Here is a 26,748-nt window from a genome sequence, read left to right on the forward strand (position 1 = left end):
GATTTGTTAGGCACTGGGATACATTATGGGATAAGCAAAGACTTCACAAAACTAGAAATTAACAAATCCACTTGAACCAAGATGGAACTAGACGGCTGGCACTTAAAATCAACAAGGTCACAAAGCAGCTATTTAAATGACGCCTGGGTGATTGCAGATGGCAACTGGGTGGCATCTGCTTTGGCAAGCAAAATCCCCTAAAGTGCAAGTGTGCGAACATTTCAGATAAACCAGATAGGGACTGAATAGAACCAAGAGTAGAGCAGACGGACAGCTGGTCAAAAATGTCAAATGACAGTAAGAGACACAGCAAACAACAATGCCAGGTAAGAAACTCAATGTATAGGTGTTTATATAGTGTATAGGTGCATATAGGAGTGTGTGTATAGGTGCGCATCTGTTGTGTATACGAGTTACTATATGTATACAGTAACTCCTCTGGCTCGAACATATCAGTTTCAATTTGTGACTCCTGAAGATGTGGACAAGCTCCTTAGAAGTGTTCGGCCTACCACTTGTCCTTTGGACCCATGACCAACATGGCTTATAACATCTAGCAGGGAGATTGTTAGAGATGGCCTGGTTGTCATCATAAATGCCTCACTGAGGGAGGGCAGGATGCCTTCATGTTTGAAGGAAACAACTGTGAGTCCTTTGCTTAAGAAGCCTGCCCTGGAGCCCTCAGTGATGGATAATTTTAGGTGAGTCTCCAACTTCACTTGGGTGGGCAAGGTAACTGAGAGGGTGGTAGCTGATCAATTCCAGGCAGTTTTGGATGACAATAATTATCTCGATCCACTTCAAACTGGCTTTAGAGCAGGCTATGTGATGGAGACACCCTTGGCCGGCCTGATGGATGATCTCTACCAAGGAATGAACAGAGGGAATGAGAAAGGATAAAGGCAGAACAAACCAAATTGTGAACAAACCAATTAGCCAAATAGAACTAATTTTTTTTTTGAAAATTTTGAGAAATGAAATAAAACTCCTCCCTTCCCACCCTGGCACAATCTAAGGAGGTGGTGGGTGGGAGGAAAGAATCAGAGAAAACTAACCTGCGGAAAGCCAGAAATGGAGCTCTTTCACAGCCCTGCTACTTGGAGCAAAACAGAACCGGAACTGGCGTTTTGGCACCACCTGCCTGCAGGAACTAGCCTCTCTTTCTATTTTAGTCCTGTCTACAGGAAGCATGTTCAGTCTGCAACCCATGTTAATGGATGACCTACACTGTGGAAAATGTCTCTGTACTGTAGTTAAGGTGCTTCTCCAACCCAGTTTCAAGATTGGGAGCAAGTTTGGGGTTTAACTGGGCACACATGCCTCACAAACACAGGCAAACACTTCATATCTCTCCTCCAGCAAAGGGAGGCAAGAGCTGGGGGCAGAGAGGTGATAAGTGTCCTTTGGCCACAGTGTTTGCAAGGACCAGTAAGCACAGTGGCCAAAAAGGCATGATCTTTGCCTGTCCCATCCAGCTAAAGCTAGAAGGCAACAAGATTGTTTTGGCTCAGTGTTTGCTGGGAGCTCCAGATGCCTGGTAAGCATGGAGCCGAGCCGAGCTTAGCCAACAAGTTCTTCACCTCTCCCCTCCAGCACTGGGCTAGAGGGAAAGGCAAAGGGCTTGTCTGGCTGCAGCATGTATGAGGAATACCTCAAAAATCCAACAGACAAGCCCCCTCCCTTTCAGCTTTACACTACGGTGGAAGGATAGGAACAATTTCTCATCCCCTTTACGGATTGTCTTCAAATTTGCACTGCATTTTGTAGGTACAGCTGAACATCAGACAAATATCCTGTCCTTTAGGAAAGAGGCCTAGAGGCCTCAATTTTTATTTTTTGGACTGGCTAAAATCAATGTTGACCCCTATAGATACGTCCTTCAGCTTTCTTTTAACCACTCACCTCACTTCTTTCTTTAAAAAAGCTATGCCCTTTTGAAATTAAACAGACATTTTCTGGGCAGTTCCCCACTAATATATACTGAATCTGATAGTCCTATTATATCTAACCAACAGAAAGACATAGTTAGGAGAGTAGCCTTAAGGCCTAAAGCAGGCCTGCACAACTTAAGGCCTAGGGGCCAGATCCAGCCCACAGAGATTATTTTGCTGGCCCCAGGGATAGGCCCAATGTTTTGTGGTGCCTGAGGTGAGGTGGAAAATGCTGCCTTGCCCCATGGTCCTGGTTACAGTCAGCCCCCTTTCAAAATTAAGCTTTGAAAGTGCATGAGAGGCAGGGAGGAGGAGGCGGTTGCTAGCCTCCTCTTCTCTCCTCATGCTGTGGTTAAGTAATATTTGCTTTCATTAATGTTTTTAATGAGTAATTAATAATTACTTTCATTTATAGTAATTAATTTTAATGTGATCATTAATGTGCTGGACATTTACCTCGGCCCCCACACACCAAGTCATGGTCGGTTCTGGCCCACTGGGGTATTTGAGTTGTGCACCCCTGGCCTAAAGGTACAAGACAAACCTGGGTTGATCGCTATCAATACAGTCTTGAGATAGCTGGGGCAGCCACCCACAGCAGGTCTCGTGGTATCAAAAGGCACTGCATGGTGGCCAGAATTAGGGGGTGAAGGAAGATACAGGACAATATTTCCCTAGTATTATACAGTCTGAAACTATCCACAGTAAAACTGAGGATAAGAGAAATCTAACCTTTTGGAATCTATACCTTCTTATACAGCATAATTCCACCTTTATTACAATTTACTGTCCTTTGCATAGATTTTACATCCAGGAACAGCTACCTACTAACTTTAGTTATCTCAGTATCCAGATTTGACAGGATAGTTTTTGCAAAAAGAAAAATTATTTCAATGCAAAACCTGTATTGCCTAACACAATGACATATTAACCAAAGCATGCTATTGTCTGAAGAACTTGTTGGGGGGAACAAATGAATTTCAGAATGAAACATGAAAAATCTTGCTTATGATTATAATAGCAGAGGCAGACTCAAACCAATAATATTTCATGTTAAGATTAAGATAATGATCTTGAGTAATTTTACATATTTATTTTGGATTTATGCTTTTCTACAGCCCAGGAATTATGATGGAGTAATACATATGGAATACAAGAATATGACATGAATTGCTGATTAATATGACTTAAAAATATATACATTAAAGCATGCTGCATGCGCATATGAAGATAATCTAACTTAATGCAGTCAATTTTGACTCATTCAAGTAGAAACAATAGCTATAGACACCAGCCATTTTTTCTTGCTCTAGTAACAATAAGCCAGGAAAGTAAAACACAGCAGATTAAGGCCAAGGCCAAACAAAGAATGAGGAACTTGCTATGTGCTGATAGTTGCTCATTCATTCCAATCCCAAACAATGTATCTTTCCTCATAAGGAAGGTGTTCCAAACTAATCAGTTTGGTCACCCTCTTCTGCACTTTCTAATCTGCATCCAAACAGCTATGCCATACTTGAATATCTGTTTTTTCCAGATGCTTCAATAAAGCAAAGAAGGGGCCCAAGAGTTGTAAACTGGAGAACACAAACTCTAGATCCCTGCCAGAAATCTTCACTTCTCACAGTTTTCTCAGACATTTAAAGATTTCTTCCTCTTCTAAACTACGCTGCCCATTCTCTTTTGCTGCCCCTATGCCTGCATCTCATCTCCAAGAATATCTAAGCAGTTGCACCTCAAAGTCTTTAGCTGTATCCCTCTGGCCCATTCCACAATTCAAACAAAGCCTATGTATATAATGCATACACATATATGCATTCATCCCTTGCTACTTCTGTCATCCCTTGCTAACTCTGTCTCAGCTTTTCTGCCTTATCTGTTACCTCCATATCAGGGCAGGGACTTCATTTTTGTGTGAAGTGCTATGCACGTTAGTGGTGTTATGCATGGTTTTACTCTGTTTTATTCTCACAGTAACCAAGTACAGTATGGTTAGACTGACTTGCCCTAAGTTAATGTCTGATTAACAATTTGAATCCAGGTCTATCCAGTCTAAATTCTTCATGCTGTCTATTATACCACATTAACACTTCAACTGTTTTTGTGGTTCCATATGTGGATTATCAAGCACCCAGGAGAGGCTGACACAAAAGAAGTGGGCTGCAAGTTTGACCATTTTATTTTAAAACACAGTATCAAAAAGAAGAGCGGCATTCTAATGTTTGGTATTTATTTGAATTTCTTCTTTTCTGCAGTGACACATTTTAGACAGTAGAGGCTGCTGTAGTAATTTGCTGACTGCAGCCCAGGATTTTCTATTGCCATTTCACTCTATTAGATTAGTACTAGAACTTCAAGAGATGGTGAATAGGAAGTAACCAATCTTCCATAAGAAAGTGGCAAGGAGAATAATAGACTTAGAATCTACATACATGCCACATTTCGGTTCATACATTGATGGATGGACTCATTGTATTATGGAAGGGAGAAGTCATTCACCTGCCTTATTTGATAATTTTTTCATGTGCCGCTCCCTGTCTCACACTCCAACACAAGTATGAAGACTGCCGAACTTGTACCGGTTGTATGGTATTCCATGATGATACGAATACCCATTATACGAGAGCCATATATGATAAGCCATAGATAGTGTTGATTTCATGTTGAAGCTGCCCTGTTTGCTTTGGATACACTTGTCTCATGCAGAGCATAGATGGAGCCATAGCCCAATTTACCTTGTGGCTTTTTCTAGAGCGCATAATCTTTTTTTCTATTTGTCAGACACTCATGTCCAACATTTGTTCTTGTTAGTTATATCACAGATCCACAAGGATTAACAAAGCTGCGCAAAGCTTGCAGATAAAAGTAGCAGTATTCTATTACTAAATGAACACTGCCAACATTCATTTGGGGGACACACTCCACTATATAAAACTGTACTATATACAACATTGGAAATAACTACAGACTGTAAGAAGAATACCAAGATTATCTCATTATAAACAAATTTAAATGAATATTGCTGGATTTTAGCTTAGAAGTAGACCTACATGGGCCATGATTTCTCCTAAAGGTATCCAGCAACAATATCTGAGACAGGATTACACACCAAGTTTTATTTTTGGATCCCCTTATTCAAAATAGTTCAGCTGCTGAAATGTAAGTGCCATTCTTCCAAGACATCAGTCACTCCTCAAGGTTTGTCAACAATCTAATTATCTCTCTTCCTATAGGAGAGATTAAGCAGAAGTTGTTTTCATGAGCCACTCCTAGAATGACAACTAGATCCAAGTGTATATTCCCGTTTATCATAGTCCTCAGAAACACACAAGCCAACACACTCACCCCAATACCGTATAACCTTTTGCTTACAAATGATCTCAAAGCACATGCTTCCTACTTGTCTCATATGGTGGTATTGTGTAACTACTCTATTAACTCCCACAATGCAGAGAGAGAGAGAGAGAGAGAGAGAGAGAGCGCAACCCTGAATTTAAGACAATCCCCTTAAAATTTACCGAAAAGGAACAGCACTCTGAATTCAAGACAGCCCCCCAATTTCTAACATCAAAGAACTGGAGGGGGACGACTAGTCTTCGATTCATGTAAATACAGTACTTCATCTTAGACATTATGGCACATGACCAAAAGATTCTAATCTTGATGGCACAGATCATTGTTGTATAATGATATAAGATACATGCCATTTAGCTAAAGTAAAGGTAAAGTGCCATCGAGTCGGTGTCGACTCCTGACAGCCACAGAGCCCTGTGGTTGTCTTTGGTAGAATACAGGAGGGGTTTACCATTGCCATCTCCCGCACAGTATGAGATGATGCCTTTCAGCATCTTCCTATATCGCTGCTGCCTGATATAGTCTGGGAAACATACCAGCAAGGATTCGAACCAGCAACCTCTTGCTCACAAGGCAAGTTACTTCCCCGCTGCACCGTTAGGTGGTTGCCATTTTGTCACTGTAAAATAAGTATTCTATTAATAGCATTCTGACAAAATCTCTCATTTCTCATCTTTGCTACTTTTCACACCTTAAAGGTGTTAAGACATTTCTATATCAACCAGCCAGATCTGCCAAGGATGACTTCAGGTGAAGAAACACTGTGAAATCAGGATCAATTCTCATTGACAGCAACTCTGTCCTGAATTAAGAATTTAGCTGTAACTGAAGATCTTAATCAGGAGCTGGGCCATATTATGTCAAACAGCAGTACAAATCTGAGTATACGTCTTAATTAGACTGTTGCAGGAATTCTTACAAGGGAATTTCCTCCCTCCACATCCAAAAAGCCTCTCCCAAGATTTGAGGGACCTTTGGGAATATGGTGAAGCAGAGCGGGCTCCAAATCAGAAGAAGGGACCTAGCACAACTAAATTTTGGGTGGATTCATCTCTCCTGCAGTCCCCAGTGCTCCACCCCATTTCCCCCACCAGGCAGAAAAACATCTGGGAGGAAACAAGGGAAGGGAGTGGCTAGTGTCTTTTTTTTTTTTTTTTTTTAAAGCAAGCCCTTGCCAGCTCACTGCTGCAGGCTGCTTCCTGCGGTGGCGCTTGTCCCAAGATCCTGCATGTGGCACCAGCACACATGACACCCGCACATGCTTGGACACCATGTGCATACCAGCAGCATGCATGGGTTCTTGGGACACGCACCATCACAGCAGGAAGCTGCATGTGGCAGTGGTGAGCTGGTAAGGGGCTGCTCTCTATCTTTTTTTAAAAGCTCACCACTTCCCTCCCTGTGGCGTTAAACAAAGGCACTAATCTCAGTTTGTGTACATCCCTATCTTTGGACATTATGGCTAGGGATGCTAGACGTTATAATCCAGCAACCAGAGATGTGTGGTGGAAATTTCCCTATTTTGGAAAAATGTCTTTTAAAATTCCCCATACTTTATTTTTCCATGGAAATTTTCCATTTCTAACATGTCTGCTTGGCTACTTGAAAAACTTTTGATACACAATGTGGGAAATTAATATGAAAGCGTTTTTTAACACTGTAAATAGGTCAAACAATCCACATAGTAATTCTGAGGAAAAAATAATATATTTTATGCAAATGAGGGGAAGGTTTGCATGTGAAAGTTTCCCAGAAAATTTTCCAATTCAGATTTTTATGGAAAGGCTACACCTCTGCAAATAGCATCTGGGCACTGTGGCAGGGGCTTGGAGGGGGGGGGGAAGGTAGGACCTGTCCGCCTCCTCTTAAGGGAACCCTTCGCCCCGCACCGAAACGCTTTGGGATCATCCCTAAAGAGTAGCTGGCCCTATCCACCCCCATCACAGTACCTCCAGTGACTGTTGCTGGTGTCTATCTTCTGTTTCATTTTAGACTGTGAGCCTGTTGGGGACAGGGAGTCATCTTATTTATTTATTTATTTATTATTCCATGTAAACCACTTTGGAAACTTTTGTTGAAAAGCAGTATATAAATATTTGTTGTTGTGAACCATATAGAGGAAATTAGTGCTGGAGCAGGCTACTACCGTACTGTTTGTAAGGCAAATGCAAATGTACCCAGTTCAAATTACACATTCATGCTAGTACGTTCTGGAATTCATTAGAGTGTGAATGAGAGCCACCTGTTTAAGAATGCAACTTTGTATAGTGCCTTAACAGCATCATATGGAAAAATATTTATTTTAGAACTAAACAACTGAAATACATCCATTAGCATGATTTGTTTTAGTATCCTGGACTTGAAGGATCAAGCATTGTGTGAGTCTGCAGCCTACTAAATCACACAGCTCATGTGAGCCAAGAGACCCAGCAAGCAACAACAAGATGCTCTGGTCTGAAACTCTGGCAATAATGTAACAGGGCAAAAAGCCACCCACCAGGTTTTATCTCTAATAAGTTCTTACAGAAATTGGAAAGTCTTGCTTTCCTTTTTCTGTATATTTTTGCATAAAAAACGCTAATTCAAGAGGTTTCTTCAGTTTACTTCAAATTTTAGGAGGGACACCCGAATGCACTCTGTGATAAACAGGAGTTGCACACACCTATCTTACTATGGTGCAATTCAGGTAATCTAATAATGAAATGATCAAGTAGTTATAAAGCAGCTTGTACAGAGACCAGATACCCCAATACAAAATAAAGGGGGACCCTATTTGTTTAGCTTCATGACCTGCCACATGGGGGGGGAGACACAAAAATGAACTTCAAGATGTACTACAAATGACTCTCTTGTCAAACCATCTAGAACCAGAAGTTCTCTAGCCAGCTCACAGAAGGTACATATCTTATGACATTCCTCACTGACTACATTTCCAGAACCTTCCCTCTTCCCTGCAGTTTAAAATAAGGCAATAACACAATCTAATAATAAAGTTCATAACTACTTAATTGTTACGTAGACCTTTTCTGTTCATCAATAACCTGCAGAATCAAACCTGACATGATTTTATCACTACTACGTTAAATAATCCCTTTGAATTGGAGACTCGAAAACAACCATTTTGAGGCAGGAAAAGTTGTATCAGCTGGAAGAGGCCTGAGGGGGAAAAGAAAAGGCTACTATTTTTACATTCCATTAAGACAGTCTAGGATTCAGCCTTTGCTCCCTTGAGGCCACATCTGCACAGGAGTTTATTCATGTGTTATCCTGGGGCAAAGGCAATGAGCTAAGTCTATCCAGGTGCCTGATTCGTGGGAGGTGGTTGGGGTGGGATGATGACTCTAAGGTTACAATGTACTCTCTGAAAGAAGACCAAGTTGACATCTCCTGCACCTTTATTACAGTAATGCTGTGGTTGCTCCCCAAGAAAAGCTATTTTGATGAAAGGGTGGAAACAAGCAATCACCTCCTTCCAGCACTCTATTTCTTTGGACTAAAAGTACAGATTTTAAAACACATTTTTCACGGGTCCACTTCTTCCCACCCTATTTCTCAGTTAGCGAAATGTGCTGAAGGCAAGGAAATATATATATCTGTATTATTCTAGAACATTACAGTCGGGATTTTTTTCTTGTTGAAAGCATGTTGTATACGTATGTTGTATATGTAATTTTTGAAGAAAACCACATATAAACACATGGGGGGCAAGAGGGAGGTACAGGACCAGCTTTTAAGAGCCCTAGTCCAGCGAGGACGACAACGACAAGCCCAACGTCTCAGAACAAAAAGAACGGCAGGCAATCCATTCTTATAGAAGATCTTTAGAGATCATATATAAAACTTAGATCTTCTTATAATACTTTTAAGTATACTAGGGTCTAAATAAGGTATTTAGATAGCATAAGGTCTAAAAGCATCGTTGACGTCGCTTTTTATTCTTCCAGGGGGGCGGGGGGGGGAGTCTAACAGAAGGGCGGGGAGGCGGACTGGGAAGCAGGCAATGCCTTCCTGGCAGTGTATCCACACACAGCCCGTGTGTATGCGTCCACACCGAAGCGCACACACGCGCCGGTTTCATATTCTCTCTTTCTCACACAAATATACACACACAATCCGCTTCCCCGCCCCTCTTTCCTTCGGGCTGCATATAGGAGAAGCACTCCAGGCGCCCCGGCTGGCTTCAGAGGGAAGAGGCGAGCGAGAGGAAGAGCGGCTGCTCCTCCCTTTTCCTCGCCGCCACAATGGCTGCTCGTCCTCTCTCTCTCCACCCCCCCCGCCCCACACCGGCCTCTCCCTCAGACCCGCCGCCGCCTCCGCGGTCTCCCCCTCAGCCTCCACCACCACCACCAGGCCGCCGCCGCTCCTTCCCCGTTACCTTCAGCGTCACCTCCTCGGGCTTCCAGTCAGGCCTGAGGCGGCGGAGCAGCTGCAGAGCCCCGCGGCGGTAGCCCGGCCCTCCACCACCACCGCCGCCGCCCGACGGGTCCCTCTCGCTGACGACGATGTCCAGCTTCGGCACCTCCGGCGAGCCGGGCGGCACGTGGATGTAGTTGGCCATGGCGGCGGGGCGGCGAGAGAGAGGACGGAGGCGGGGGAGCAGCCAGCCAGCCAGCGAGGGAGGAAGAAGGCGAGCGAGCGCGAACCGGGTCCGAACCTCAACGGCCAACGCACGAGACGGCGAGAAGGGGGGGGCCAACGAAGAGGAGAAGGAGGCGGCAACGGCGTCGTCACGCAAGCGGCGCAGCCGGCAACTGAGGGGCGCGAGGCGAACTGAGGAGGAGAGGGCGGCGAAGGAGCGGCGGCGGCGGCGGCTGCTTTTCTCTCTTTCTTTCCTTTCCCGTTCAGACTCTAGCCGAAGGGAGAAGCTCCGCCCCCCTCCCTCTTTAGGCCTCTCCCACTAGGCGCTAATTCGCAAGGCAGGCTGGGAGAATGAGCAGTCGCGCCGCCGCCGCTGCTGTCGCTTCTTCTTCTGTAGTAGGGCCTCCCTGCTTCTCTTTTCTGTTCTTCCTGTTCAGCTCAGCAGCCCCCGGGACAGGGGGACTACCACTCCACTCCCATCATCCTCCCTAGCCACAGTGGTCCGAATGATGGGTGGGAGTTTTGTTTTGTTTGTAGTGGTTAGAGGAGGACCAGAGAGACCCGAGTTCAACTCCCCATTCAGCCCTGAAGCTCACTGGTCAGCTCTGGGCCAGTCATTTTTTCTCTCAGCCTAACCCGCCTTGCAGGGTTGTGGTGAGGGTCAACACCACTGTCTGGGGGCCTTGGAGGAAGAGCGGGATGGGAATGTGAAAAAACAAAGAAATATATACAACATTTATTGTATACAATACAAAAAACAATAAAATATACCACCTCATCCAAATGGCTCTGGACAGTGCACAACGACAAAACCCACGAATCAGTCCTTTTTAAATTGCTCTGTCGTGATTACAGAGAAGGCCCACCTCTGAGTCGACATCAGATGAACTGGTGGTAACTGGAGATGGACCTTCTCAGATGACCTTAACCTGCGGTGGGGATCGTACTGAAGAAGCTGCTCTCTCAGTTAACCCGGACCTAAGCCATTCAGGGCTTTAATGGTGATAACCAGCACTTTGTATTTTGCCGGGAAACATATTGGCAGCCAGTGCAACTATTTTAAAACAGGCATAATATGGTCTCTCTGGGTTACCCTAGAGAGCAGTCTGGCTGCTGCATTTGGAACTAACAAGTTTCTGAACTATGTAGAACGGCAGCCCCACGTAGAGCACATTGCAGTAGTCAAGCCTGGAGATTACCACCTGATGCACCACTGTTTTGAGGTTGTTCTCTTCAAGGAATGGACGCAGCTGTCGAATCAGCCGAAGCTGGTAGAGAGCACTCCTGGCCATAGCCTCCACCTGAGATAACAGGGTGAGGCCTGGCTCCAGGAGTACTCCCAAGCTGTGTACCTGTTCCAGGAGAGTAGTACAACTTCCAGATTCGTAGTGCAACTGCTGCTGGGGACCCTTGGTTACCTTGTGGCCTCCAGCTATTGTGGCTGAGGAGGATAGGAGTTGTAGGCCAATAACATGTGGGGACCCAAGATTGGAACCAAGGAAGCTGCCATATACTAAATCAGACCATCGGTCCATCTAACTCAGTATTGTCTACACAGACTGGCAGCGGCTTCTCTGAGGTTGCAGGCAGGAATCTCTCTCAAGCCTATCTTGGAGATGTTAGGGAGGAAACTTGGAACTTGCATGCAAGCACGCAAGTGCTTTTCCCAGAGCAGCCCCATTCCCTGAGGGGAATATCTTACAGTGCTCACATGTAGTCTCCCATTCAAATGTAAACCAGGGCAGACCCTGCTTAGCAAAGGTGACAATGCATGTCTGCTACCACAAGACCCCTGAGCTAGAGAAACTCATGCCAAAGTTTAGCTTCAAGAGACTTGGGGTTGGAATTTCAGTCCTATAGATTGGCAGCTCAGTTACTTTCTCACACTAGCAATGTTTTAACAAGGCACCACACCCAGATGACAAAATAGGGGCAGTTACCAAGGAGAAATAAATACCTAAATAAAGGATAGTGATATGCATTCACTCAAAAACAAATATGATTAGGCTTTAAGAAATGCAAACACACACAAGTCCTGAGGCACCTAAAAGAGTGAAAGCACCATCCTAAACACATTTACTCAGCATTTAATCCAATGGGACTTCCTTCTCCTTAAGCATGCTTAGGACTGCAGCTGGGGTTGCCAGCTCTGACTGAAAATACAGATGTTTTCCCCCAATTTTTTTACTATCATAAGAGGCTAAGGCCTATCTAGCAGTAGGGTAGCCACCACTGGATAAGGGGAGGGGCAAATGTCCCTGGGCTGCCAGAGTTAGAGGCCCACAGATCAGGAGATGAAGGTGTGCCCCCTCTCTTGCTGTTACTCTGCTGCTCCTCTGTAGAATCCCTCTGGCATTGAGAGCTATACTGCCCTGCACTAACGTGTGCCTGCCATTTTGCCATTCCTGCCATTTCACACACTGCAGCTGCTGAGATACAACTTTTTGAACAGCTAGACTTTATACCAAGTCAGACCATTCAATCAACCAATCAGTCAGTCTTTATTACAGTCTTTGACCAGCATAAGGTAGAGCCCATTAAAACAACATGGAAGCAGCACTGAAACAGGCTGTGCCCAGAACTGTGAAGACAGTAGCTGATGAGTAGGTATAAGTATAAAGGCCAAATGCAATATACCGCTATACAGCTACTACTAAGCTGCAGTAAACTACCTTAAAGCTAGAGTTGCTTTAGAACTGACATTTAAAATGAATGCAGAATTGATTAAAACTATAGAGATAACAAAACAGCAATCAAATCTATGAGGTTCAGAACTATAAAAGCTTTTAAGTGGTTAAAATCTACTCCATCTGTGAAGGCTGTCAGTGAAAACTATGAAACTATAAAATACTGTGGAGTTAAAACTAAGATAGTAAAATATGCTATAAAAAGATAAACTGTGTTAACATGAGCTGTGTTGGGCCTGCTTATTCTTGCTGTCGGTCAGGACCTGATGAATTTTACACACTGCTGTGCAAGACATGGCAACATTATATGTTATGGAGTCAGAGAGCAGGAGAGAGACATAGGATTGGCCTGAGTGACCTGGGGAGTCCATGTAACTCACTCTTGTTAACCCTGATTGGCACTGGCTCTGCTCTCCATGGTTTCAGACAGGGGTCTGCTTTCCCATTTCTTCCTGGAGATCCCAGGAATTTAACCTGGGGCCTTCTGCATGCATGATGTGACAACCTTGGCCTCCCCCACTGGGGACATGGTGGGTAGCTCATGGGATAAGACAAAGTGGGAAGACACCATGATCCAGACCCTGGATGACCCCAAACTGTTGGGACTCCACACACCAGGAGAACCCATGCTAGCATCTCCACCATCACCTGACGACACAGCCCTATGGCGAAGGGTCCCCTGAGTTCCTGCCAACCCAGTACCACAAGAGGCCCTGCTTAGAAAATTGAGCAAGTCCTCTTTAAGTCAAGGGCCTTCCAGACCAACTAATTTCACTTGAGCAACATCCACAAAAATTGCCTGTCTGTGACAAGTAGCTGTTGGAGCAACGTCCTTCTTGTGTTGTTTAAACCTAATTCTTATGAATTTACTCAGAACCAGTTGAAGTCATGACCTTGAAAGAATCCTGTCTGAAACCTTGGAGAGCCGCTGCCAGTCAGTGTAGGAATACTGAGCTAGATGGACCAAGGGTCTGAAAGGCAGCTTCCTATGTTCCTCCTGAACCTCTGGCTTACCAGAGCTCCCAATATGGCCTAGAACAGGGTAGTGCAAGATACGTGCTCTTCCCCTGAGCTATGGCTCCTCCCCAAAATTATATTTTTCTAATATGTATTTAACCAGAAGAACAATCATCCCCTTAACTTAAAAATCTATGGCGATCATTGCAGACTGCTGAATGCAGCATACAGCAGTCAGTGAAGTCTTCAACAATGTTATTAGAGTGGAGAGAAAAACACTAGCAAAGTGATCCTTTGTATTGGAACAGTAATGTTACAGGCATGTTCCTATTCTTCTCCATGTCACACATAATGACCTACTTCACAGGGTTGTTGTGAGGAGAAACTTAAGTATGTAGTACACCACTCTGGGCTCCTTGGAGGAAGAGCGGGATATAAAATGTAATAAATAAAATAAAATATTGTAAGTGTACCTAGGGTTGCAGTCCTACCAACCAGGCAACTGAATCTGCAATGGTCAAAATTAATATTTTAAATGTTTTAAAAGCCCTCCCAAATGCCTAGTATGGAGAGTTGCAGGAACTGTATTCTAGAAGAGATTCGGTTATTAGCTTTTGGTGATTGGCTGAGCTCCTCTAATGTCACAGAGAGGAAAAGCAACTAGGAATGTGCACGGAACTGGTAGCAGCCGGTTCGACGGTGGGGGCAGGGTTACCTTTAAGGAACCTGGAGAGTGCTCTCTCCCCCCACCCCACTGCATTTCCCCTGGTGGCACTGTGTTTAAAAATGGTTCTGTGGAGCAGCAGCGTACCTCCTTGCCACCCCGGTGTGCGTCGGACCAGAAGTGCCTGGTGTGCATGCGTCACATGTGCACCAGGCACTTCCGGTTCAACATACACTGGGCGGAAAGGAGGTACGCTGCTGCCCTGCAGGACCATTTTTAAACACAGCGCCAGTGGGGGAAACAGAGTGCGGGGGAGTAAGAACACCCTCCCTGCTCCGTAAAGGTAACCTCCCACCATCAAACTGGCCAAACCACTGGCCCTTCGAACCATTTCAGAGGTCCGTAACAGAACCTCCGAACCAGTTTATGCACATCCCTAAAAGCAACCAAAGTTCCTTGCTGCCATTGGTGGAACAGTTCGGATCATATGAGAGATAGGGCAGTCAGAAAGATTTAGGAAAGCAGAAGCCTGGACTTTGAGAAGGCGCCACACCAAATAAAGCAAAGGAGCTTCAATTCAGTTCCTTTATTATGATGACAGACCAGCACAGTTTACAAACAGAAGTTCAACAAAACCTACATAACCTACAGATTTATAATACAGTAGTTAAGCACAAACCTAAGCATACAGATCAGTTAACAATGATTCTTAACAAACTCCTGGCAGATGTTACTGGCTATCAAACAGAACTTAGCCACATTATAGGATCTCAGGTCATTCTGGTCATTTAAAAGATAATCAAGATAAAAAGAGCCTGTACAGCCTGGATGGCAATTAATAAAAGGAGTTATATGTATACGCTGTATATCTTGGTAAAATTGGCAGTGGAGGAGCACATGAGCCGTTGTTTCAATATCACCCAATAATTGCAGAGACAAGTACGTTCTTTGTAGGGGATTTTTTTTAATATATCTTCCTTCCAGGACTGCTGATTGCAAGGCATTGCCTCGCACCTGTGTCAGAGCTCTGCAGAATTTTGGCACGATTATCTGGTTTAGGAATCTGGCAGGGCTGAAACTCAGAACTTGGTTGCCCAAATGGACACTAACAGGGATTGAGCCCTGATGCTCCATATCATATATTCTTTGTCTGAGTTTGACCCTGGCATTTTCATACCCCAGAGTGATAAATGGAAGAGGGGAGAAGCCACAGTGGTGCAGCCCTTCATCCAGCTCTCTTTTCCACCTGGAGTGACAGCTGTCCTTTAACACAAGTGGAGCTAGGCCTGCAGGGTGGAAAACCAGCTTCAGCCAGAATCTGAAGATATTAATCCATGCTCTGGCCTCTACTTTAAGCAGTCCTGCTTCCAGATGAAGGACAGCAATGGGCACACTCCGGGTTACCAAGCAAAGGAGCTTAGGAAATTAAATTTGGGGCTTGAGTGGACCAGAAGAAGGAGAGGGAAAGGAAAAACTCACAGAGAAGAGTCTAAAACTGGGAGAGAGCATGGGCAGAGCTTTACAGGCATGAGGAAGGGTGACATTCACATATTTATTAGAAATAATCAGTCAAATCTGCCTAATCACAGTTTGCCACAAATGTTGCTATTCACATAGTACTATACCTTGTTGTGAGTTACAGATCTTCATTATTTGTTGCTTGCTCTCTCTCTCTCGCTCTCTCGCTCTCTCTATAATTAACATGAACAAAAGTAAAACACAGCTCTTGTAAGGGTTATGGAGCAATTATCTGATTACTCACATACACAGGAATGAAAGACCCAGGAGAGCAGAAGCAGTCACAAAGTTTCAAAAGAACTTGATAAATACAAATCCAGGATATAACCCATCCCCAAGCCCATCTCATAAGAACATAGGAATCTGCCTTATACTGAGTCAGACCATTGATCCATCTAGCTCAGTATTGTCTGCCCAGAGTGGCAGTGGCTTTTCCAAAATTGCAGGCAGGAGTCTCTCTCAGCCCTATCTTGGAGATGCTGCTAGGGAGGGAAGTTGGAACCTGCTGCATGCAAGCATGCAGGTGCTCTTCATGCAGGCCCCATCACCTAAGGGGAATATCTTACAGTGTTCACATGTGGTCTCCCATTCAAATGCAACCAGGACAGACCCTGCTTAGCAATGGAGAAAATTCATGCTTGCTATCACAAGGCCTATCTACAGGATAGATAAATTCACCACAGGTTAGATAGTGCAAAGCCAATTATATTTATAAATGGAATCTGCTGGAATCTTTTCCCCTGCTCTTGCCTGTTCTCTCCTTTCCTTCAGAAGACTTTCAGCCCTGCTGAAAATCTGCTTAGAAGTGGTCTCCATTGATTTCAATGGAGTTGTCTCCATTGATTTCAATGGACAAATGGAAGAAGTTGTCTCCAATTATTTCAGTGAAACTTACTTCCAAGTAAATATGCGCAGCAGTTACACCTTTGGCTACAATCTTTTGAACACTTGCTTATTTATTTAATAGGTTTAATATGCTGCCTTTTAGGTACAATGCCTCACAAGGCGGCTCACAATAAAAACCAATAATAAAAACACAGTTATGTAAAAGTTATTCAGTTAAGCCAGCAATAAAAGGATTATTGAAACCACAGCAAGTTTAAACCAGAAACCAATAAATTACTAAAACCTCAGCAAATTAAAACAATTAATGGGAAAGGAAGGTTCATGGAAAAGGAAGGACTTGACAGCTTTCTTAAACTTGCTTGGAAGTAAGTCCTGTTAATTTCAGGAAGACTAAGTATACAATTGAAAAACTAAGAACTAAGAACTTAGTTCTTAGAAGAACTAAGTACACAATTGTAAGACTAGGCAACATGTTTCTTCCTCTCCCTTTCTCAGCTCCTAATAGCCCTTTCCTCTCAACATTTTCTACACTGTTATTCAGTTTTTCTCCCACTTCATATTATTTTGTACCTTATAGCTGAGCTGAAGCAAAAAGGAAAATGAGGGACCCAAGGAAATTATTAATGAAAGCAGATCATTATCTTGTGGAAAAATGCACCATTCAAATGCAAAAGATTAACCCTGCAGCATAATTCATGTAAACTCTCATCAACTCAGAGTTCAGCTATTACTGGCTTCAAAGTAATTTACAGCCATTGACACACCTTCCTTTACTGCCAGACTCTTCTGTGCCTGGCTTCAGTGCATGCTTATGTAATTTTGGGACCCTTTTCACATGTTTCTGATGCTATGTGATTGTCTTCTTCTGTAATAGTGTCGAATCTGGTATCCTTTCCTTTTTTTACACTTCTGGTATAGCTGCATCAGCACCCATCTGTTACAGATTTCATTGTTCCCTTTTGCTTTGTCCTTATGCTGTTGCTGTTGTTGGATTACCTGTGCTTTTGAGGGCAGTGTCCTTTGGACTGAGTGAGGCCTTTGTTCATGTAATGCTAATTCAGTGAAGAGGTAATAATGTGATTTTAGAAACACAGCTTTCTTAATTGCTGGAGCGGGGGGGGGGGCGGGGAATTACTGTCGTGGTACAGGAGATCCTTCTGCAACCCTGGGCTGTACAATCAAAACAGCACACCTCCTTTAAGCCCTGTTGACTGTCCACTGATGGGCTTGGAATAGTCTTCAGGGTCTGCACGAAGATATAAGGATGCAGTTGAGCTCCTACCTTGGGTCCTTCCAAACGGTAATAAATTGTGCAAGTTCAATGTGCAATCTTACAGATGGCACATATGCTCCTGTACACTTTCACACCCCTTCCTATCAGGATCTGTAGTACAGGAGTTCCCAGTGTTGGTCTCCACATGTTGCTGGACTACAACTCCCTTCAGCTCCAGTCAATGGACATTGTGGCTGGGGATTATGCAAGTTGTCGTCCAATAATCTCTGAGGACTCAAGGTTATTGGACCATCATCCCCAGCCAGCCCAGTATCATCTGGAGACCAAAGCTGGGAGGCCCTGCTTTAGTAGTGTTCTGGGAGACCCAGGTGGTCTCAGGTGAGCTTGCATTCCAGTGTTGAGGAGAAAGGATTCCTCATAAATACCTGCACAAAAGACAATGTAGAGAAGGAGAGATTGCTAAAGACACAGGGATTTACTCTATGCTCCAAAATCCCTGGTACTTAAAGCAAATGTCTAGGTTATCCAGCAGTACAGTTACACCAGACTAGTATAGTGGTACCACCAGTGTACTCCCTGCCATCATATGGCCATGCTCAGCAGGAGTTGAGCAATGAGCTTCAGTAAGAGATGAATGCAGCTTTATATTCCAAGACTCTTGTTGAGAAGATGCATATTAAGCACTTGCATGTAGTTCCCAGTGGGATTATCACAAAGAAATGTGGTGGTTTGTGTTTGTTGAGATTTGTGTCTTTGTTTTAAGATTTACCTTTAAGTGGATTGAGAGTATAGCCAGCTGAGGGAAGTTGCTGCTTGCTGCTTGCTGCTTGCAAACTGCTTTCACTAAAGTCTTTGAACTTTTCATTTGCCTGCTTTTGGATATAACAGTAGCTTAAAAGCCTGCAGTTTGTTGAACAGGAACAAGGCCCCTCTATCTAGTTTCTCTCAGTAACATTCCTAAGCGTTCATGTTGTGTAAAGCATGTTCACTGTAGAGTTGCCAGATCCAGGATCATCCTGGACTCTTCTGGAATGTACCACATTGTGCAGAGCTCAGGACAACCTTCAGCCCAGACATATGATATCTGGGTCAGACATGGCAGGTACAGGTGGGTATGGCCTACCAGATTCCAATTTTCTCCTCTTTGTGACAACTGCTAATCAGTTTACGAGAGGTGAAGGGAGAGGTAAAAATTCCTCCTTTTGTGATGTATTTATGGCCAGGATGTCTGCAGATCACTTAGGTGGAACATAGGAAGCTGTCTTATTATATACTGAGCCAGACTATTGGCCCATCTAACTCAGTATTGTCTACCCAGACTGGCAGCAGCTTCTCCAAGGTTGCAGGAGAAGTCTCTCTCAGCCCTATCTTGGAGATACCAGGGAGAGAACTTGGAACCTTCTGCATGCAAGTGCTCTTCCCAGAGCGGCCCCATCCCCTTATCTCTTCCAGTGCTCACATGTTGTCTCCCATTCATATACTTATCAGGGTGCACTCTGTTTAGGAAAGGGGACAATTAATGCTTGGTACCACAAGACCAGTTCTCCACCCCTACCTGTGTGGGGAAACCCCAATGGATTTCCAGTGGGTGTTTGTGGGGGGGGGGGAGCCATCTGAATTGGCTTTCCACCCAAAACACCAATGGGCCAATGATCTGGCTCAGTATATAGTAAGACAGCTTCTTATGTTCCACCAAAGTGATTTGTAAGACAGCTTCTTATGTTCCACCTAAGTGATCTGCAGACATCCTGGCCATAAATACATCAACCCTAAAGTTGTGTAATGATGTCACAACATGGTGTACACTATATTAGATGTTATGGTGGGGACGTAGAGAACTAACAAAAACGATGCCAATTTTAGAGGCAGCCCCATGTTTCTTTTATGCTTAGTCTCGCCCTCAGAAGTTGCTATCCCCGCTCAAGAATTCTTCATTAACTTCAGTCATCCCTCGCCAACTGTGGGTTTCCTCAATCGCAGTTTTGAGTACCTGCGACTGGGAAATTGTGGCTGGTCTCACCAACTGTGACCTGAGTATCTGCGGATTGGCGAGATTTTTTTGGCAATTTGGGTCCCCCCCCCATGATTTTCAAGGGTCAAGGGTTGATATTCAGGGATCCCCCCCATTTTTTACTGTATTTTTTACCAAATTGTAACTGCAATTCTCCTACCCTCCTGTTTGCCGTTGATTTCAATAGCTCGCCAAATGCGAATTCGCCAAGGTTTTCCTGGAGCAGAACCTCGCGGTTGGCGAGCAATGACTGTATTTCTGGCTCAGCACCAGAGACTCCATAACTATAGATGGCAGTACAGCTGTTTCAGCACTCACACAAGGATCTGAGAAAATAAAACTCTACTTGGTTGATAAAATCCATGTGCAGGGATGAAGTCAGGATTTCAGGAAGCAATTGAGACATATACTTTACAGTCCTAAAGTTAAAATGCTGTACAGTTCATTAACTGAGGCTGTAATTAATTTACCCAGCCTTTATCTCAAAGCAAGCCCACGTGAGGGGAAGCAAAATGCTGAATCATCTTCCCCCTGAGCTTTCTGAACAAAGGCTTCTCCTCAAAACTTGCCAGGACTTCTACTAGTTTATTTGCTGTTGCCACATCCAAATTACTAAGATTTTATCCCCCACCCCCGACTGGTTTGGGTGAATTTCCAGGGAAACTCTCCTTCTTTTACTATTGGAAATGTATAAAAACCTTCCACGTGCACGCTTACACATGGTGAGAAAACCTGGTAGCTGATTGAGACATGCTCTGCACCAGAGACAAAAAACCTTTTTAGCCACACTTTCCTGAGTTAAAAATCCACTCAAAAAGGCTGGTTAAAGTTGCAAAGAACAAAAAGATAAGACATTAACTTTATTCAAAATACTACAGACCAACTTCGGTCTGAGGCTCTCTCAGCTTTTAGTTACAGGTAAAAGAAACACTCAGTAGTTGCAAGAATACTTCAAAAAGCACCCCAGTTGCAAGGATATACAGAGCACACAGAAGGAAAAAAAAAAGGCTAAATCAAACTGGCTAACAAACTGTTCCCTAGGCTGAATCCCCTTTTCCTTGAAAACTCACCCACCATCTGATGAAACGCAAACTTCCTGCAACCCTATCTCTCAAGGAACTGCAGTTGTTCCTGAAGCCAAACTCTATGGCCACACATCCTGCTGCAAGCCCAGCCCAGCTTCAACTGAACAAATAAATCCTTTTCTTCCTGCCTCATGGCTCTCTAAGTCCCACCGACCTGGTGGCTGATTGGTTGAGCACTAGCCTGTCAATCAGGACAAGGTACACTTCCAGTTCACTCTTTAGAGGAAAGGAAAGGCTGTTACTGACTGATCATTACGGAGGCAAACTTCCTCCTTGAGAAATTGCAGACATTACTTTATCCCCCTATATTCTCTTTCTCTTCCTGCCCATATATATCCCACCTTTCTTCTATGAAATTAACAGTGGTACACACAAAGGCTGTTCACACGACTGTTTATGCAGTAGAACAAGCATCCTACCCAGCTTTGGGATTTGTTTGCGCTCCTGATTTTTGGCCATGTGCTAGCAAAAACAGATAGGAGCAGGGGAAAAGTGATCATCCTTGAGATGGAAGCTGGGTAGTATGGTGCTGTCCTACCCAGCGCTTGTACCCAGCACTTTAATGAGGTAGGAGGAAAAGGCATCCCATGCAGCAACCTTCTCACAATCACTCTCCCTCCTTCCACCTAGGTGTTTGCTTGCACATGACTGAAAATCGGGAGTGTGCACAGTTCCTAAAGCTGGGTGGGACACTTGCCCTACCCCATTAACAGTCTTGTGTGAACAATTGTATAAGCAGTTCCCAGATGGTCTTCAATCCAGGAAAAATCATTCAAAATCATGCCTTGAGATGTCTTTCTCCTTCAGTATTTCAATGTGGATAGTTGCCCATGTGGCAGATTGCTTGGCTCATGGCAATGACCCATGGCTCATTTATGACTATTTTTGTTCTGGATGCTTATGAAACAGTTCAAGGTCACAATTATTCCATCTGCAAAAGATGGGGATGTATCATGACTGATGGGGTTGATCCTTTTTTCATAGCTGCCAAACCATTTGGGGGATGCTATTCTCATGTTTCAAAGGCTCCTCATAAATTATCGTTAGAAGGTCATGTGCACTACCAAGCCAGAGATAGATGAATGGCAGTTCAAACAGAACAAAAGAAAACAGAGTTCCTAAGAGGAAAAGGCTAGAGTGCTGGAAAAAAAATACATATTAAAAGGAGACTTCTACAGTATCTTGTCCAAGTTCCTTGCTTTAAACCACAGTTCATGGAATATGCATGTTAATAACAAATTGCACCACTCCAGTCCTGATTCAGGATTTAAAGTTTAACAAGCACAGCAGGTAAAGAGTAAGAGCAAACAGGGGACTTCTCCCATCCTGAGCCAGAGATGTTTGCATGATTGCACGAGGAAAGCTGGTCTGGTGGTAGCAAAGCATGACTTATCCCCCAAGCTAAGCAGGGTCTGCCCTGGTTGCATTTGAATTGGAGACCACATGTGAGCATTGTTAAGATATTCCCATCAGGGATTGCATTGGAGCCTCTCTGGAAAGAGCAGAAAGTTCCAAGTTCCCCCTCTGTCGAGGGAGGAGAGCTGGTCTTGTGGTAGCAAGCATGACTTGCCCCCTTAGCTAAGCAGGGTCTGCCCTGGTTGCATTTGAATGGGAGACTCCATGTGAGCACTATGAGATCTTCCCCTCAAGGGATGGAACTGCTCTGGGAAGAGCAGAAGGTTCCAAATTCCCTCCCTGGCTTCTCCAAGATAGGGCTGAGAGAGACTCCTGCTGCCTGCAACCTTGGAGAAGCCGCTCCCAGTCTGTGAAGACAATACTGAGCTAGATAAACCAATGGTCAGTATATGGCAGCTTCCTATGTTCCTGTTCATGGGCAACTCAAGGTGAGGTGTAAAATGCTATCTTGCCCCCATGCCCCTGGTGGGGTCCAAGCCAGAACCAACCCTTGCAAACTTTTAAAGTGAATTGGGAGCAGGGAGGAGGGGAGGTTGCCAGCAGCCTCCTCTTCTCGCCTTGAGCTTCCTGCAGGCTTTGCAAAGAGTGTGAGGATCTTGCAAGGGTCAGATGGAACCCAAACTACCAAAGAGCTGCTCTGATGACAACATCAGGGAGCATCTTGCCACCTTGCTGATGTCCCAGTCATCTGCCACCTGAGGCTACACTGTGATCTTGCCTCATGAAAAGGTAACCCTGGCTAGATTCAAGAAACAAGTCAGTAAAACCATGTAGATAACTCAAGACAAAAACACTGGTTACCAAATGTAGCCCAAGCAAAAAGCCAATATCCTGGGTCTCTTGGCAACTAGTGAGGGGAGAAAGGAATTCCCTCCTCATTCAGATGAATTTGAACACTTAAAACAGTGTCAATGGCCAGTACAAGAGACTCGGAGTTCCTTTTTTCACACTTTCCTGGCTAATATGTTTAGTTTTAACATTTCAGTACATGTGAAACATGGACTTGCATATTCCCACTGTCAAGATGCACAAATTATCCAAGTGAATAGAATCATACACCTGTCCATGGGAAGATTGTAAACTGACCAGAGACAGAAGTTTGGGGTCATTTACAAATTTGAAAAAGAAACAAACAAACATATAAGATGTAGGAACGAGTGCTTTGCATATTACAGAGGAAGTGCAAAAAAGGAAGTAAGCGGTTCTTCCCGCTCCTGGACTGCTGTTTGATATCTGAAGCCTCCTTCAGATGTGTAGCTATAATTGAGTGGATGGGTTCAAAGAACCCGGGCCCCCGAGCTCCTGAGGCCCCCCCCCGATCCACCCCTCCCTATCTTCTTCATTATCTCCTTCACTCTGAGGGGCTGCTGGAGAGAGTGGTGAACATGGGCTCCTTCTCCCCTAGCTATACCCCTGAATTCTGAGCATGAAGCAAAATTAATTAAAGAGCAAATGTTATGGATTTTTTTGGCACAGGATCACTTCATTGCACCCTGCAGAATCAAAAGTGAGGATGCACATCCCAGCCACAACCTGGCATGTCCATTGTGGTTTTAAATTTCATGGGGGGTGAGACTCATGGATCGTATCCCCATCTCCTGCTTTATCTGTTGTTGAGCCGGGGGGGATGCACACACACACATTGCTATGCCCAATTGTCTCTGTCCTAGCATGTTCTTCACTGTGAAATGTTCTTTTAAAAACTCAGTTCATAAATGAATGTTGAACATTTTTAATTTTTATTTATTCATTTAAAAATGGTTTGTAACCTGCCTTTCCTTTTCAAAAACAGAGGTGCCCAACATAAAGGCACATTGACCCCTACTAACTTGGCAAAGAGGCACCTTTTAATGTGGTGATTCTCTTTATTTAGCAGGGGGAGAGTAACTGGCCCTATCCACTCCCAGCACAGTACCTCCAGTGACGGTTGCTAGTGTCTATCTTATGTTTCTTTTTAGATTGTGAGCCCTTTGGGGACAGGGTTCCATCTTATTTGTTTGTTATTTCTCTGTGTAAACCGCCATGAGACATTTTTGGAAGGGTGGTATAGAAATTGAATGAATGAATGTATGAATGAATGAATGAATGAATGAATGAATGGACCTTGTCTACACACCCCGGAATGCTCCTACTTCATAAAAACTTGAAAAGACACTCACCCCTAGTTCAGATGCAGGACTTGACAAATCCTAGGTGCCAAGGAGTTATGACACTTAGGAATTAAATTTAATAAAATACTAAATTGCCCCAGGCAGCTCTGATTCTGTTCTATGTTACTTGAAAAGGATTAAGAGAAGCCTATTTATCTTCTTCTGCGGACTTTGAGCTACAAATGGCTTTGGTGAGAGGGAACTGAGGTTGTTTGTCTCCCACTCCCCAAAGGGTTGGCCCAAGGATAAATACTGCCCTGGGTGAGGAGTAGCCTTGCCTCCCCAACTGTTAGTACAGCACACTCAACCAACAGTGAACCACTGGATAGGTACCCTGCAGTGTTCCCTCTAATCCCGCTCAGGTTGAATCAGAAGGCTCCATTCTGAATGCACATGCGCACACACTGCCTTGATACTGCCGCCCAGAACAAAACTCATTCCACACAGAGATGAAAAAAAAATTAGAGGGATCACTGGTACCCTGGATAACTGCCCAGCTCACCCACCCCTAAGGTCAACCCTGCCCGCGAACATTAGTTGGAAAACTCCCTCATCAGAAAGCTCTACTTGCAGAGTCCTGCCCCCAAGAAATCAGATGACTGGTCCATGGGATCCGACCTTTCCCCACCTGGCCAGCTCCTGCAGGATAGACACCAATTCCCAGCTAAACAGCATGTTGACAGCTGCCCCTCCCCCTCCCGCCCCAGCTGCTGTTACTTGTGGGCAAAAGTTTATTCTTCTGGACAAAGGTAAGAAATCTGTACAGACTGAAGACAAATGAATAACTTTATGAGCAATGAATAACCTTGACCGTCCTCTGAACTGGCGAATAGTTTGGGGAAGTTAAAAAGAAACACACTTACTACCATGGAAGCATTTTGGCTCATATTGGCTTAGGCTACACCAAGTGTCATCATAGACTATTTAAGAGGTGCATTTGTTCTAAGCTTTAGGAATACAGAGGCTAATTGTTCTGCCTGTTAGCCAACTCAATCTCTTTAACGCACTAATACCTGGCAGAACTCTGCCAAGGGTTACACAAATTATACTGTAAGCATTGTACATCTCAACACTCTGATGAAAATATCCTTTTGCGGGGGGGGGGAATCATCTGTGGACATGCCATGACAACTGCTGTAGTTGTTGTTCATGCTGTGCTTTCTTATAATACTAAGAGCTAGGAACCGGAGTTCCCTTTACTTGGGTGGGTCTGACTCTGCATAGGACTGAATCTTAACACTTGGTTTCACATGTTTCAAAAGTGTTGGTGAGGTAACACAATTGATAATATGCCATAATATATTGAATACTTCAGTGATGCCACCTCTATTTACTTCAAAAGAGAAAAAAAAGGAAAGATTGTGCTGTCGAGTCAGTGTCGACTCCTGGCGACCACAGAGCCATGTGGTTTTCTTCCTTCAAACCCCACCTCAAAACCTACTTTTTCTGTGAAGCCTTGGACACAAATCCATACTTTACTGTAACTGAACCTAAGTACATGTAACTGCAGTAGTAGCATTTTCTCCACATTTCTCTCCCCTTCCAACACTGTGCCATTGTTTCTAGATTGCACGCCCCTTGGGGTAGAGACCTCATACTTTGAAAAGCAGCACTTTCACTTATCTAGGATGAAAGAAAAGTGACCCAGATTCTTGTGACTCACTTTCAGCTCTTTTCAACATATAAATAAATCTGATGTCAAAATTTCTGGGATTATCATACAAAAAAGCTTGTGTAAACACTAATCAGTTCCTTTTTCTATTTATAAATTTTATTTTTAAACTGGCAACACAATAAAACAATTACAAAATCTCAATACATTTGTATTGTAACGTACAGCAGTAACAAACTCCAGAAGGATAGGTGTGTACATTACTTGTCAGTAAACATACTTACAGTTGAATCATAAGAGATCTATCATGGCATGAGCTGTTGTGAACAAGAACCTATTTTATCACATGTGTGGAATTTTACCCAGGATGGGTAATTTATCATGCCCTACAACATGATAGGGATGCTCTACGTGGGGCTGTCCTTGAAGAACATCCAGAAACTGCAGCTAGTGCAAAATGCAGCAGCTAGGGTTTTATCCGGAGCTGCCTGGTGGGAGCACATCACACCCATTTTGAAAGAGCTGCACTGGCTACCAGTTTGTTTCCGGGCCCAATTCAAGGTGCTGGTTTTGACCTTTAAAGCCCTAAACGGTTTGGGCCTGGGATACCTGAGGGACCGCCTGCTCCCAAAGGTTGCTGCCCGCTTGACAAGGTCATCTGAGGGGGCTCTGCTCCGGGTGCCAACAATGAGGGAGGCTTGGTTG

The 26,748-nt window shown here is 44.1% G+C and overlaps 1 protein-coding gene across 1 annotated transcript in view; it reads right to left on the minus strand.

Annotated features, from left to right (window-relative positions):
* The window catches only part of ETNK1 (ethanolamine kinase 1), a 51,204-nt gene extending 41,048 nt beyond the window's left edge, over nt 1-10,156 (minus strand). Inside the window, exon 1 of the mRNA XM_053255643.1 lies at nt 9,661-10,156. Coding sequence (XP_053111618.1) covers nt 9,661-9,843 — 183 coding nt within the window. The 5' untranslated portion in view covers nt 9,844-10,156. The remainder of the gene's footprint in view (nt 1-9,660) is intronic.
* Between the last annotated feature and the right edge of the window lie 16,592 nt (nt 10,157-26,748).

The sequence above is a fragment of the Hemicordylus capensis genome, chromosome 5 (genome assembly GCF_027244095.1).
Source record: "Hemicordylus capensis ecotype Gifberg chromosome 5, rHemCap1.1.pri, whole genome shotgun sequence".
Lineage (NCBI taxonomy): Eukaryota > Metazoa > Chordata > Lepidosauria > Squamata > Cordylidae > Hemicordylus > Hemicordylus capensis.